The sequence below is a fragment of the Typopeltis vanoorti genome, chromosome 23 (genome assembly GCF_054136105.1).
Source record: "Typopeltis vanoorti isolate ZY-2024b chromosome 23, IOZ_Tvanoo_1.0, whole genome shotgun sequence".
Taxonomy (NCBI): domain Eukaryota; kingdom Metazoa; phylum Arthropoda; class Arachnida; order Uropygi; family Thelyphonidae; genus Typopeltis; species Typopeltis vanoorti.
This window is the reverse complement of record NC_143571.1, coordinates 92456155-92472956: the sequence shown is the minus strand read 5'-3', so window position 1 is coordinate 92472956 and position 16802 is coordinate 92456155. Positions and strand designations below refer to the sequence as shown.

General features: G+C 39.2%; 1 protein-coding gene across 1 annotated transcript in view; it reads right to left on the bottom strand.

The window, feature by feature from the left end:
• The window catches only part of beta-Man (beta-mannosidase), a 386558-nt gene that overhangs the window by 105472 nt on the left and 264284 nt on the right, over positions 1 to 16802 (bottom strand). Inside the window, exon 10 of the mRNA XM_090413087.1 lies at positions 14392 to 14582. Coding sequence (XP_090269213.1) covers positions 14392 to 14582 — 191 coding nt within the window. The remainder of the gene's footprint in view (positions 1 to 14391; positions 14583 to 16802) is intronic.

Here is a 16802-nt window from a genome sequence, read left to right as displayed (position 1 = left end):
AGTGTCGCTAGAGATAAATTGTATGCTTGTGTGTATTATTTCTGTGAGATATGAAACTTTCATTATTGGTGCATATTCGTAGTGAGGGTGAACTATTTTTTGTAAATCATATATTATTCTGTTAAAATAACATATAATTATTTATTTATTATAGATACAAGGTTAAATTATGATGAGTATCACTGTTGAAAATATGAAAAGAATTATATTTTTTCAATTATCGTCACACGAAACAAATGCTTTGCGATCTAACGCAGTGTTGGAATTATTGCGTTCGGCCAATTGCAGCTAGACTCACTGATATTCGTTTGCACTTGTCATTGCATGTAGCAATTGAATCAGACACTGCTTTCAAGCAGTGCCGCTACAGATAAATTGGATGCATGCGCGCGTTATTTCTGTGTACGGAATTTTTATTATATAAATTTATTTATTAATAAATTGGTTACTGATTAAGAAAGAAAGAATTTTTTTTTTTCATTTTGTATATGCAGCACCCCCACTTAAAATTTTCACCGGCCACCACTGATGTTGAGTGCATATGCAAGCAGTTGGTTGATCAACATATAGTACATTAGTACCATGTATGATTAGTAGTGTAAAATCTCTTGTGGTGAAAAATAGAAATATTTTTCACTTATATCAATTTTTCATGAGCCATTAAAATACATATAATTAGAAATGCATGTAACCTGTTTAATGTATAATAATTTTGTAATATAATGTTAGAATAACAATGTAGAACCACAAGCAATTGAAACAAAAAGCTCAGACAGGATCAGGCTAGTAAACTGAAGGTCACTAAACTATGAGTTTCGCTGCCAAAACCTACTGTAAGAGTGGGTAATAAGGGCGCTACCAGTAAATCCAGGAATTTTTTGGATATGATATAAAAGATGGAGATTGAGGCTCGAGGGCTCTCTTATTTTTTTGTTCTTGTGGCAAGCTTTTGGAGGACGGGAAGAGTCGTGATCCTGCAAGCAGTAGTTTCTGAAGATCATGGGGAGTTCACTGGCAGTATTACAAGAAATCCTTCCATGAAATTCATCGCCGGACGTACTAATCCACATGCATGCTGATTTGTAGCAGCCAACGAAGTTCCTAACATCGATGAAACAATGCATTAAAGTTACAAGGAAGGAATTTGCAAGACGACAACCTCCAGATAGTGCCCAATCACAGCCATTGCACAAGAAAAAGAAAGGAGCCAGTAGAATTCACCCTTGACCTTTTCTTGATTCAGGACTGTACATGATATAGTGAGCTTGTAAGTAGATTGCTTTATGTTAATAACCTAGATTGTGTGTACAGATGATAGATGTTTATTCTATTTAACTAATGGCATAAGTGTAATAAGAAAATCAAAAACTGATTATGAAAGAATATTAGCCATGCAGAGAAAAGAGAATCCCAAACAGTTTTTTCACTATGCTGCAAGTAAAAGAAAAAATGTATTTGGCAGTATGATTTTAAAGAATGCCGATGGTAGGGAGGTAACCGAATCAGTTGATATAGTGGAATTACGGAGCAAGCACTTTGCAAGAGTATATCATCCAGGTGGTGACATTGCAAGAATGAAAGAACCAATAGATTATACGGGAATTGTGGTGAACGAAGTGGAGATGAATAGTCTATTACAAAACCTCAATGTCAATACATATACCAGCTCGTGTCGTACGTAAAGCGGGTAAAGAATTATCAGTGCCCTTGACCATTTTGTTTAATTTGAGTGTCAGGTCTGGGTTAGTCCCGAGGGGGTGGAAAGAGGGGAAAATAGTTCCACAGCACAAAGTAGGTTCCAAGATTGCTGTTGTAAATTATCAACCAATCAGCATATCAGGAATCGTTGTCAAGGTCTTGGAGAAATTAGTGAAGAGAAAAATACAGGACTGGATAGATGAAAATGGGATAATACTGTATGGGGAACAACATGGTTTTGTGCAGGGTAGATCATGCCTCAGTAACTTGCTCACGTTTTATAACACAGTGGCGGCTGAACTGGATAAGGGAAATGGGTTTACAGTGATTCTACTGGACCTTGCTAAGGCCTTTGACAGGATACTACATGGAATTCTAATCAGTAAACTGCAGCATATGGGATGGATATAGAGGTGGTGAGATGGACAGGAGGGTGGTTGATGGAGAGATATCAGAGAGTGGTTTATTCAGGAGTAGAGTCCAAAAGATGGCCTGTGACTAGTGGTGTGCCACAGGGTTCTGTTTTTGGACCACTACTTTTCAATTTGTTTATTAACAATATAGGAAAGGATCTCAGAGGAAGTGTTCACTTGTTTGCTGATGATACAAAGTTGGGTAGAGCAATAGTGAGTGCACAGGATGTCAAAATTTTGCAAGATGATTTGGATAGTTTAGAGGACTGGGCTAAGGAGAATGGATGCCAATTTAATGGCAAAGTGTACTTTTATGCATTTTGGGATGAAAAGATTAGCAGCAGTATATCACATTTTTGGAACCGTACTCTAGGAGATTGATGAAGCCAGGGATTTGGGAGTGTTGGTGGGTAGGGAGTTGAAGTTTAGGGGGCACAGTGCAAAAGTGGCTAATCAGCTCATCAAATCACTTGGTTGCTGAAAAAGACTTTAACAAGCAGAGACAAACAAGTTATTATTCCTCTGTATCGAGCCTTGATAAGACCCCATCTAGAGTACTGTGCCCAGATATGGATGCCAGGGTTTCTTCTTGATGGGGAGGAGGTGGAGAGGATCCAGAGACGAGTGACCAAGATGATAGCAGGTCAATGGAATGAACCTTGTGAGAACAGCTCGAAGATTTGTGGGTTGTAGATATTGTTTGATAGGCAGAAAAAGGGGTGATATGATTGAGACATTCAAATTACTGAAGGGTTTCTATAAGATTAATTCAGAAGATATTTTTGAGAATAGGATTGGTGGTAGGAGGACTAGAGGCCATACATGGAAGCTGGGCAAGAATGTGGTTAGCAAGAGTGTTAGGGCTAGATTTTTTACTTGGAGAGTTATGAATGTGTGGAATAAGCTGACAGAGTCTGTTGTGGGTGCCATGACTGTGAATGAGTTCAAGGCGGGGTATGATAGATACTGTGTGAATGTCGAATAGTTGTTCTTGACATGATGTTAGGGGTTCCCTTGATGGGCCTGTGGATTCTTTGGAGTTGAGTGTTGAAAAGTTGTCAGAAAGCCGAAAGTCAATTTGAATGTGTAATATCGAATATTGTAATCTTGAATAGTGATTGTGTTACTTAATGTTTAGAACGTGTATAGTATAATTCTGCCTTATATTAATAGTAATGAGAGTAAGGTTATTTGTTCTAACATCCATCCACGTGTCTAATAAGTTGGGTGTAAATAATTTCTTTCTCTAACTAACGCTTTAAGTGAATTGTTTTAACACGTTCATTGCCAAGCACGTGATATCGCGCGATGCGAGTTCTCACCAAATGGCCGATCACACGTTATCTCGTGGAAGTCGCTAACTAAATAAAAAAGTAAAAAAAAATTGCCCACCACGAAATTCCAATTTTCAGCTTGGCAACGAACGATATCACGCGATGCGAGTTCTCACCAAACGGCTGATCACACGTTGTCGCGTGGACGTCGCTAACTAAATAAAAAAATAAAAAAAATTTGGCTACCAAACAAAATTCCAATTTTCAGTTTGGCAATGAAAGTATTAATGAATGTGTAGAGAATCAGACACGTGATATGTCCTATTTATTTTTGTATATAAATTGTCTTAGTTAGAATAAACATGTTTGGTTTTTGTTAATAGCTTGCCTGATCTTTGTTAGCCAATGCATTGTCTCGTAAAAACAAATTGAACCTGTGTGAACTAAGTAAAGTAACAGCCATGACTGAGTAAATCAGAGTTGCTTGAGATAAAATTGATTTAAGGGTTATTATACGTGCGTAGCTAAAATATTCTTTTGTATGTAAAGGAAAGACAGAAAATTCTTTTACATGATCCTTAATGGTGAAGTTAACAAAAATAAATTTTTAAGTATTAATGGATTTGAATTATAGCAACGTAGATTAAGGATTTGGTCCCAGTCAGAGGCTTTTCCTAAGTCTACAATACTAGCACGTGTGAGACTATACTTTACGGCCTTGAAAGGGGGGGGGGGAGATAAGTAGATTATGATAGGACTAAAGTTAAATAATAGTATTATACGTGAATTAGAGATTAGAGCATATAGGCATTTTGTACAAGCTCAAGCAACTACGAAAATAACAAAGTAAGAGTGGAAACACACTTATTAAAAAAAGTAAATCATATAATAAAATAATAAAATATAAATTACTAAACATTACAGTAGGTTGGAAAAGAAGAAACTTGTTTACATTTGATTTAAAAGATTGCACATGTTCCACTGAGTATAGTACTAGCTGAGGGAATAATTAATGCTATTTCAGATGAACATTTCCTATGGAAATATTTGTAGAATATACTTAGTGCAGAAATGTCTGTGCAAAAGTGTGTGTGTGTGTGGGGGGGAGTGATTTGGTAGTAGATGGGTCATTAATAAGTCTAAATTTTTTTTTGTTGGATGTTTGTTTTGTCTGTGGAAATACTAGTGGCGGTGGTTGGCGTAGTTGCGGTCAGTTGGTAGATTGAGTGGTTGAGACAGAGTTGTAGAGCAGGTGCCCTCCCCTCGAGTCTTTGGACTCCCTGGAGGTGTCAAATAATAATCATAATAATAATAAAATGCTCTCCTCTGTATTGAGTCAAGCGTTTTGAGGGAGCTTTTAGGTTCTACCCCATATGTAAGAGCAGTATTTGATAGCTGGGAAGATTTGCAATTTGTATAAAGTTAACAGCTGTTCAGGGATGAAGTAACATCTTGAGCAAAAGAGAAATCCTAGTCTTTTAGAAGCTGAGGATGCAATGGTTGTGATGTGTTTATGTCAGGGTAATTCCAAGAAGAGAAATCTCAAATTGTCTGGAAATTTGAATGTTGTTAAAAATAATACTGGGAGAAAATGTTTCTTTTTTTTTTATGAGAGATAAGACAGAACTGGATTTTATTAGCATTGAAGTTGACGAGGTTATCTGAACCCCATTGGAGGATGGTTTGGAGATCAGAATTGAGGACAGTAGTGGTTGATGTTCTGTAGGTTGAAGCGAGTTGTGTAGAGTAAGGTTTATCAAATGAAAGGGAAGAGCACAATGTGCTGTCATCTGCAAAACTGTGCACTGGGTTGGAGGTCGACTGAAGTAGAGCATTGATATATAGCAGGAGAGGGGTTGGTGAGAGGACAGAACATTGTGAAACCATGGCATTAGTTGAATGGTGGGAAGATAAGGAACCATCCACCACCACACATAGCAAGTATCCAGACAGAAAGGTGGTGGGGGGGGGGGGGGGTGGGGGGGGGGGGGGGTGGGGGGGGGGGGGGGTGGGGGGGGGGGGGGGTGGGGGGGGGGGGGGGTGGGGGGGGGGGGGGGTGGGGGGGGGGGGGGGTGGGGGGGGGGGGGGGTGGGGGGGGGGGGGGGTGGGGGGGGGGGGGGGTGGGGGGGGGGGGGGGTGGGGGGGGGGGGGGGTGGGGGGGGGGGGGGGTGGGGGGGGGGGGGGGTGGGGGGGGGGGGGGGTGGGGGGGGGGGGGGGTGGGGGGGGGGGGGGGTGGGGGGGGGGGGGGGTGGGGGGGGGGGGGGGTGGGGGGGGGGGGGGGTGGGGGGGGGGGGGGGTGGGGGGGGGGGGGGGTGGGGGGGGGGGGGGGTGGGGGGGGGGGGGGGTGGGGGGGGGGGGGGGTGGGGGGGGGGGGGGGTGGGGGGGGGGGGGGGTGGGGGGGGGGGGGGGTGGGGGGGGGGGGGGGTGGGGGGGGGGGGGGGTGGGGGGGGGGGGGGGTGGGGGGGATATCTTGAAAAGGTCATCTCTGCTATTAGCGAACTCCCAATCTTCGTTGGAACTGCTGCTTGCAGGAACGTGACCCTCCCCGCCCTCAGAAAAGGTTTGGCACAGGAACAAAACTTCGAAGCGAGAGCACCTTTTGGCCCCTCAATCTCTGCCTTTTATATCATTCTCCTGACCTTGTTCAAATCAAGTCCCCTGGATTTACTGGAGGGTTTTCTCTGTCACCCATGCTATCATTGGGTTTTGGTGGGAAAACTTATAATCCGGTAACTTTGTGATTGTGACTAGCCTCAGGTCTATTTGTATAATCCTGTCTGAGCTTAATTTTAGTTACAATTCTTGTGGTTCTTATTTAAATATTCTAACAATTTGTTACCAGATTTAATACAGTAAAGTGAGTTACACATTATTTTAATTAGAAGTATTTTATGTAATTTAATTGCCCATGTAAAATTGACATAGAAAAAAAATGTTTTATTCTATGCGAGATTTTACAATACTTTACAAGGTTTTACAAGACTGACACAAAAGAAAATTTTCAATACATTCCTTTTCGTGTATTGAAAGGGGAGTAAGAACTGAAGATCACTCATGGAAGTTGTGTACGAGTGTGGTAAGGGAGTACAGAGTGGAGTTTTTGCTTGGAAAGTGGCCGATGACTGGAATAAATGGCCAGAAGTAGTTGTGAGTGTTGTTAAACTGATAAAGTGTAAAAAGAGGTATGGAAGGCATTTTGTGAATGATGGCTAGTGTGGATTTCCAGTGATGAGTCTTCTGACATCATGGAGATATCCATATAATCATCAAAATCAATTTCCTGATATGTACTCTCAAGGGGTATCATCACCTCTCCTTCTTCTATCCACCAAACTCTGCAGTCCACGCTCCCTCAGCCGATCCTCATAACTAACATTGTACAGTCCTGACAGCATCTCTGTTATCTGCCTTTGTACCCTTTCCACAGTTAACTTCTCCCCTTCAAATCTTGGGGACCAGATCTGAGAACAATATTCTAAGTGTCGTCTGATCAGAGTCTTATACAACGGAATGATAACCATTTTATCTCTGCAGGTCAGTGTCCTCATTATTGCAGCAATCCTCTGTGTTACCTTCACTACCTTTGCAATATCCCCTAAATCTTTTCTCTCTCCTACTTCCTCCAGTTTAACTCTTTCCATAGATTCATTACTTATTCATTACTTATTTTTTCACGGTATTAACAACACCACAAACACTTTTATCAACAAGGATGTTTTATTAACGCTAATATTTCGCCGATTTTCAAATCAGCATCATCAGAGCACAACACACATGTAAACGCGACAGTGAGTGAAACAATATAATTGCAGAAAGACAAAAGATCTAAAGTCCTATTTTTGGCGCCCTCTAACGGAAAAAAAAAGCAGTTATCCAGGAGTTTTTCTTAGGATAACCGTCTCCCAAATTTTTGGCAAATTAATGCAACCATATTTGTTAAGGTTGGGAGAATTCTTCAAAGCCATTGCTGACTCAAAAAATAGTCTTTCAGATCTATAACGACTCCTAAATAGCACATTCGTTTTTCTCCATCTAATCCTGTGTGAAGGAGTGTCCAAAGCGTGGTCTGCCAGTCCCGACTTGCCATAGTAATAGTAGCGAATGTATCTTTCATGTTCTTCCAGGCGGATGTTCACTGATCTTCCTGTTTGCCCATAATAGGCCAAGTCACAGTCACATGGAACTTCATACACTCCTGGGTGTGCTAAAGGGTGAAGTTTATCCTTTGGTGAGCGGATCAGAGTTGCCAGCTTGACATGAGGCTTGAAGGTGGTGCGAAGGCCATGTTTCACCAATACTTTGGCTATCTTTTCCGATGTACCTCTGATATAGGGAATAGAAATGGTCATGTTGTATTCTTGTGTATTAGGGGGGGGCAAAGTAATGGGCCTATGTAGTATTTTTTCTATTTTGTAGGGATTGTAGCCGTTGGCTAAGAACGTATGGCGCAGGTACTGGAGTTCAGTGGTCAGAGCTGTATCGTTAGAACAAATGGCTCTGGCTCTGTGTGTCAGTGTTTTTAAAATGCCGTACTGTTGGACTGGATGATGATGTGATTGTTTATGTAGGTATCTTCCTGTGTGTGTAGGCTTCCTGTAAATAGAAAAAGATAGTGATCCATCTGAAAGGCGGGTGACTAATGTGTCAAGAAATGGTAAACAGTTATTTGATTCTTTTTCTACTGTGAAGTGAATTTTGGGGTGTTGGCTGTTTAGGTAGGTGACAAAAGCATCCAAAGTGTCTTGTCCATGGGGCCAGATGGCAAACACATCATCTACATAGCGCAACCACACTAGTGGCTTGTATGTAGCTGTGGTAAGTACTTTGTTTTCAAAGTGTTCCATGTAAAAATTTGCTAACGGGGGGGAGAGGGGGGGAACCCATAGCGGTACCATTAATCTGTTTGTAGAATTTCCCCCCCATGTAAAGTAACCTGCATTCATGGTAAATTGAAATAATTCAAAAATATCTGGGGGAAATTTAGACTTGATTAATTCAAGAGTGTCTATAAGTGGTACATTGGTAAATAGGGAGGTGACATCGAAACTAACCATTATGTCTGAATTTTTTAGGATTAGATTTTTAACCAGTGTTTTGAAATGGATAGAATTTTTGACAAAAGTAGAGGAGTTGCCAGTAAGAGGGGCAAGCGACTTAGCTAAATGCCGGGCCAGTTTATATGTGGGACTATCTATGCTATCAACTATGGGGCGTAGGGGAACATTAGTTTTGTGGATTTTTGGTAATCCATAAATGCGGGGTGTTTTAACATGAATTGGTTTTATTTTCTTGATGATTTCTTTGGACCATGATGTCACTTTTTTTAGTAATTTTCGGACTTTTTTCTTTTGCGCCATTGTAGGGTCTCGATGTATACTTTGATAAGTAGAACTGTCACATATGAGATCTTGCATTTTTTTGTTATACTCTTCTTTATTCATGATAACTGTTGCATTTCCTTTATCGGCTTTTGTAATAATAATATTTTTATTATTGTATAACTTTTTTAGGGCAGTTATTTGCTTATGTGGTATATTACTTTTTGGAGGCTTAGCTTTGTTTATAATACTTGCTATGTCTAGTCGCACGTTGTTGGCCATTGCTGGCGGAAGATCGTGGATACCCCGTTCTACTTTCATCATAATTTCGAGTTTAGGAATTTGTTTGGGCGCGACGGCAAAGTTATGTCCTAAACTGAGGGCGTTCTTGGCTTCTTCAGTGAGTGTTTCCGACGATAGGTTTACGACCACGTGGTCTCGTCGGAGTTGCGGTCAGGACTTCGTATGTTGGCGCTGTTGTAGTAGTTCAAATTTTTTTAGGTGCTTGCTTTTAACTTTTGTGAATTCTTTTTTTTTGCTGCAACTTCGGAGATCTGCTGTAGGACCGTCCATATTTCAAGATTTAACACGTTAGTTAGTTCTTGTTGTAGAGCTGTGATGGCGCTGTTTAGCTTACTAAGCTCTATGCGAGTAGCGTCGATTTGTTCTCGAAGAAGCGCTAAACTCGCCCGTCGATAAATACGATGTGCCTTTGCCGATTGCAACTTTTCTTTGAATTTCAGAAAGGATGGAATAATATCGTTGTCGCGGCATCGTTTAAGGAAGGCTAACCGGTTCAATTTTCTGGACAATTTCAGTTTCAACTTACCGAACCGTCGCGCTTTGTAAACAATATCTTCTCCGTGCAGAATCATTAATCTAACAGATAAGCTTAGGCGTTGCTGGTTATTCATTACTTATTTTTTCACGGTATTAACAACACCACAAACACTTTTATCAACAAGGATGTTTTATTAACGCTAATATTTCGCCGATTTTCAAATCAGCATCATCAGAGCACAACACACATGTAAACGCGACAGTGAGTGAAACAATATAATTGCAGAAAGACAAAAGATCTAAAGTCCTATTTTTGTCTTTCCATAGAGTATGCAGAGTCCATTGATGTGTCCACAAGACCTTACATTTTGCTGCATTAAACTGACACCCCCATTCATTTGCCCATCTATCTAGCTTATTCAAATCCTCTTGCAGGGCTATCACATCTGCATTATTACTAATAACCCTTCTCAGCATAGCATCATCCGCAAACAACCGAATGTCCCCTTCCACCCTTCCAATCCACGGACAATGTCATTGATATAAAGGTTAAACAATATAGGTCCCAGTACTGAGCCCTGTGGAAACCCACTTGTAACCTTCTGCCTCTTTGATATTGCCACCATACACAACTCTCTGATACCTATCGGACAGCCAATCCTGAATCCAGTTGACCAATCTGACATCCAGACCCATGTGATGCAACTTGAATATCAGCTTATCATGTGGTACCCTATCAAATGCCTTTGCTAAGTCTAGGAAAATGGCAGTATATGCCTTTCCCTCATCTAATGCTCTTGTAACTTTATCATAAAAGGCTAGCATATTGCTGAAACAAGAGCGCCCCTTCACAAATCCATGTTGACTCTCACTGATAACATTACGCTCATCTGCCCAATGCTGTATATGGTCCCTCACTACTTTCTCCAAGATCTTAACAACTACTGATGACACACAAACTGGCTTATAATTAGACACTTCCAGTCTGCTACCACTCTTATGCAATGGCACCATCTTACCTTCCTTCCATTCCATGGGCACCTTTCCCACAGCCAGACTTTCAATGAAAAGCCAGGTCAAGGGCACTGTCAGTTCCTTAGAACATTCTCTCAAAACTCGTAGTGAAATACCATCCAGTCCCACTGCTTTACTGACATCCTGAGTACTCAGTATTTGAAACACACTCTCCTCCTGTACCTCTAAACCTTGAACCTGCCCTATCCCTCTAGTATTAAAACTGACTCCTCTAGGATGAAATACTCCAATAAAGTGTTCATTGAACAATTCTCCTATGTCCTCTGCATCAGTCACTTTATTCCCATTTTTATCTCTAAATGTCATTCTTCCACAGTCATTTCTCCTCCTACTGGCCACATAGCTAAAATTTTTTTCTTCAATAATATTTGTATAATTGAGGCTATTATTTACCTGTAAAAGCTGCTCAACTTTAATTCTTCATAAAATTTTCATACATATTGTTCTTTTCAATGTGATATTCATTCGTATCCTACTTAGAACTAGGTGATGGTCACTCCTCTACATTCTTGAACTAGCATGAAGATATCACTATCAACAATAACACAATCGATGAGGCTTTTCTTATTTCTTGTCCCTATGTGAAATTGTGCACATCTTTGTGTTGGAACATAGCGTTAACAATGTTCCAACACAAATTTTTCTTATATTTCTGGTGGTTTTCATTTCCTACTCTGCTGTTGAAATCTCTGACAAGGACCATGTTTTCTATTTTCTTTCTGTCAGCTACCTTGTTCTAGTGACTTAAAAAAATTCATCCACTTCTTCCTTAGGAGAACTTTTTTTTGTGGGACCATAGTTCCAGTTTCATTGTCCATTTCCCCACTGTGAAATCTGTCCAAATAACTCTACTTGAAACTGCCTTCCAATCAAGTTTATCTTCATGTTTGGTGCTGAATGTTATTACTACTCCTTCCTTTTCTTGATCATTATTGTTCAAATATAACATCCTATACTTATTGTTTAATAAGATTGCACTGTTTTTTTTCTTCTTTGTCTCAGTAATGTCAATTATCTCCACATAGTACCTTTTCAGTTCTGCAATTTCAATTTCCTCTCCATTAATTATTATTATCATTCAGGCCTCTACGGAGTCAAAAGATAAAAGTACAATCAGTATAATACTCCTTATACTGATTGTTCCTATCTTCTTCTTCTTCTTCCTCTCCTCTTCCCTTCTTTTTCTATATTCATATAATAATAATTTTGCATCAGTCACCCGCTTATCCACATCATCAGCCTCATGTCCATGGTTAACATAATGGGGTTCTATAAACTACAGTGATGAACACCTTTACAATTTTAGGCAATATTATGGTTTAGCCATTTCCTTTATAACACAACTGTCAGAAACAGCTGAGCCGAATAACTAGCTCAGTTTCTTTTAATGCACACTGGTAAGGTCCCATTTCCTTGGGACCTGGTTGATGCTGAGACATGAGAGACTAAGTCACAGATATCACCATTTCTTTTGACCATTCTCATAACACACACACACACACACACAGACCAGTATTGAATTCAATCCCACTGCTCTGTATTTACATTGAAAATTTTTAATATCCTAAGCACCTTCACACAGTTATCTACCTGTGTTCTTTTTGATCCCAGTTACTGAATTATCTCCACATGAATGACATTCTTCTTCTGCTTCTGTCACAATAATAAATTTACTGAAATTAGCAACAAATTAACAGTACATTAGTGAGCATCATTTCAGCAGATACTAGGTTTGGTCTTAATACAATTTTGTGCAAGACCTTACTCTTGAAGTTAAAGGTGCTCAGTAAAGTATTAATGGCACTAATTCTTTTTTTTTCTTTTTTCACAGACTGGTCAGTCTGTCCAAAGTATGCTAAATTAAAACAACCAACTATATATTTTTCCCTATGGATCTCTTTTTCAAACCAGATAGCCTCAAATCTGTTGTCCTCCATGACTCTGCTTCCTGCCGTAACTTTCACTCTTCTTAGTTGTAATTCTTCTGATATCAGTGCTGAGTGGTTAGTGTACCCACTCTCCAACTAACAGGTTGTGGGTTCAAATCCTGCTGTGGGCATGGATGTTTGTAATTGTCTTACCTTGTGTACTGCTATAACCTTTGATATCATGTAGTATGACCTTTGCTGTCGTTGTGCCATTAAAACCATAAATCATCATCATAATCTTCTGCCATCATCAGCAACTCCTCCACTATCATGTTGTCCCTCTCTCTCGCTCCACTCTGAAAAATACTTCATTTACACCAGCTCTCTAAGTATATTCTCTATTGTCAAAGTCTCACTAATACCCTTACTGTTTTGGCCTAGTTAAATTAACCAATGTCAGAAATTCCTGATGCTTATTTCAAATACATCTTGGAATTGGTATAAATGAACTGCAATAATCCCCTGGCCCCACAAATATCCTTTCACCTTTTAATGACTGTCACTTTGAGACTTGAGAAACAATATTCAGTATTCTTTGATCATTTCTATTTTCACACTCACTCACCTCATGGATGCTTGTATACAAAATATCCTTAGTTTCCCTGAGTTTGTACTTTCATTCTCTCAACTGAACAATTTTTTTTTTATTAACTGCAGCTTTAATTTACTACAAAATGATAACTCATGTTGATGTTCAGTGAAGAAAACACACATCTGAAGATAATAAATTAACTAAGTTCATTTAGCTGTTAAGCCAATATTTCTCCTTGGTCACCAAAACAACTTCATGGGCACAAAGAAAAATCACTTACATGTGCACACAGGTGCACTAGCAGGAAGACAAACACAGACCGATTGTAAATTGCATGCTCATACAGTGTAAATGGCACTCTTGCTATGGGTCCAGTGCTGAAATTTTGCTGAAGGGCTCAAAATGATGGCCCCATATTTTTGGTAATATGATGCAGCCAAATTTGTTTAGATCTGGAGAATGTTGCAGTGCTTTGGGAGGATTCTAGAAATAGTCTATCCCTGATTTATATCTGTTTCTGTATAAAAAGGAGAGTTACTTCATTGGATCCATGGATCTGTGGTATGGTCTGCAACCCTGTAATGTCTGTAGTGTAGATGATGGACAATTTCTACGTGCTCTTCTACATAGATATTGGCTTCTCTTCCAGTTTGTCGGAAGTATAGGTTTGCAGAAGCAAGGGATACAAGTGGTTACTTCAGATAAATTGGAAGGACAGCTAATATCCATCTAGAATAACAGAAATTATGTCCATCATCTGTACTACATTGGTTTCGGGGGTGGCTGACTAAGTCATAAATAAAGATCACCAGATCCAATGAGAGAAAAAAAAATGCCCTTTTATACAGAAGCAGATAAAAAAATGAGACACTACTTCTAGAATCTGCCACAGCATTACAACATTTTCCGAATCTATACAAATGCTGCTGACACTAAGAAAAATCTGGAGACCATCAGCAAGATTCCATTGGTAAACCTACAGAGGATGTCAGTTATACAGTAGGATATACTGCTTTTTTGCAATCTGTCTGTGTTTTCCTTCCTATTGGTATGCCTGCATGCATCATCATCATCATCATCATTAGTGTTCTGTCTCCTGACAGGTACAATGGTATCTCAGCAAATTCTCTTCCTCCAATTTCCTCTATCTCTGCTTCCTTCTTCATTTCTTGATATCCTCTTGTGCCTTGCATGCATATACATAGTTTTTTCTTTGTGCCATTGAAGATGCCTTGGTGAGCAAGGCAATATATCGGCTTTATAATTTAACAGCTAAATAAATTTAGTCGGTTAATTATCTCCAAACATGAGTTTTCTTTCATGTCTAAGTATCTACCAGATTAAAAATGATGATATGAGACAACAAGACTACATGTTTGACAATAAAAGACAAAATAAATTTCAAAACATTACCATCACCATAGTGATCATCATATGGATTAGAAGAGATCCATCCTTCTCTCTGTGTTTGCAGCCCATTTGAAGGGCTACTTGGAACATAAACTCTACTAGGATCTTCTTTCTGGATTATTGGCATGATAGTATTAATATATAATTTAATGTAGTCAGCTTTGTACTGTTCATAATGTAGATGTACAGCTGGCCTAATTAAAAAAATAAACAGATAAATAAATTTCAGGTTTAATTTTTGGTTCTTGCACATTTATTTATTCATTTTTAAGCATACAGAATCAATACATATGTGAAGTGTAAGCCAAAAGTTCTTGAACTGGTGTTATAATTTATATTTTGAGACAAGAATGTGGTACAAATGTTTGTGTGCTAGACTGGGTTAGAAGAACTTCCATAGTTTAGTTAATGATGATTCTCTTTGGTTGGAAAAACCTGGATTTACAACCCATCCAGGACATGAAAACCCTCTATAAGAGCTTTTCAGAAGGTGAGTTAGATGGACAAAGTTTATCCTTCCAGAAAACTGAATTTTTCATCCAAAACAGACAAATTAATCAGACAATACATGCAACTGACAGACATAGCATACTATATAGACAGAATTAACCTTCTTATCACAGCATTAATTAGGTTTGTATGATGCCTTTAATTGGACATGGCAGGATACTAAGCCTAACACATCAGGGGAAGATGAAATGATATTAGACTGGGCGAGTGAATGAATAATGTTTCAATCTGCACAATCAACAATCTACAAGTTTGAATCCCACTGTGGTATGGATATTTAGGGAAAAAATTTAGTTGGTAAATATGTTGGAATGTAAATTCCAACATATTTACCAACCCATCAGCGACCCATTTATTTCTCTTCCTCTTTCAATGGGACTTCTACTCACAAAAGATTGTACATCAATGCATTCATAATGTGGGTGGGCTAAGGATTTTTTCTTTTTTCTTTTAACATACTTTGAACAGAGTGGCCAACCAGTCTGTGAAATAGAAAAATAATTAATGACCATCAGTATTACATCAAGTAAATTTTAACCCCCCCCCAACAGGCCATGACATCTATAGACGTCCAGCTAAACCTGGATATGATTCTGTAATACCTGTTGAATAACATGGATAAGAAGTGCAATTTGGTCTCACTATTTCATCCACTTGGTCAGTAGTGAGGTTAACTTAAGTGCCTCTATAGCGTAATTAGAAGAATGGAGGTACGTTGTACCCTTTGATTGGAAAAAGGACAGAGTTCAATTCTCGTATCTTTATATGGGCTTTTCAGTTGAAGGTGAGTTAGCTAATCTCATATGGAGATAGCAGTGTTTTTCTCCCAGAAATTTGAGTTTTTCATCCTCCATACAGACAAATTGGCCTTGAGAACATACGCACAATTAACATCCAAAAAAAATTATTAGTAGTGGCACTGGGCAGTAGATGGTGTTGGTGTAGATGATGGTAGTAGGGGTTCGGTGTGGTTGGAGAAGATGGAGGATTGTAGAAGTAGGTGCCCTCCCTCAACGAGTCTTTGGACTCTTGGAGGGGTCACGTAATAATAATAATAATAACTTCAAAAGTCGGGTCTCTCATTTCTAACTCAAGTAACTCATTTGGCATTAAGACCAAATTTGGCACCTGCTTGATGCTTGCTAATATAGAAATCACAGAAGTACTTTTAAATAAGAATGTCTCTTCAAAGAAAATTTGGACGTCCTGTTACCTACTGTCTGAATTTAAATGAGAATGACTGTCTCTCATTCCCTAAAGTTTGGGAGATATTCATCCTCTGCAAATATCAAAAATGATTCACGGAACTTTTTAAAGCTACCTCAAGCCTCCAATAAACAGGATAGTGGTCTCACACAGTGAGATGAAATTCTTTTCCTACCTAAAGGCTTTCATATATATCAAAAGTGGGATTTGAACTAAGGACACAGTGAAATTCGAAGTAAGGCTAATCACTCAACAAACAACCTAGCAGAGTAACAAACACAATGAGAAGAATGAACTTTGACGTCAGTAATGATCCAACAAATTATTCACCTATCAACCATAATACTGGATAATCCTTATCATTTTCCCAACATCTTGGATCTTTTCATAACTTGCACTTCCTCCAAAATATACTGCAAATGTTAGCTCTCCTCTTGGCAACTCCAATCATAGCCTTGTCCATCTTTCCTTTTCTACATGTCAACTTCCCCTTTCAACCAAGCCAGTTCAGCATCTTCCTTTGGGATGGAATGACATCTGGTTCCACATATCTTTCCAATGTGTCTGATTTGCATTTCCATTCTTCCAATCCAAACAACTACTCTGACCAAATAACTGTAATAATTGTTAATGGAATGAAATGCTTCATTCCATTAATGAAGCATTTCATATTTTCCTACTATTCAAATAAAAGTCAA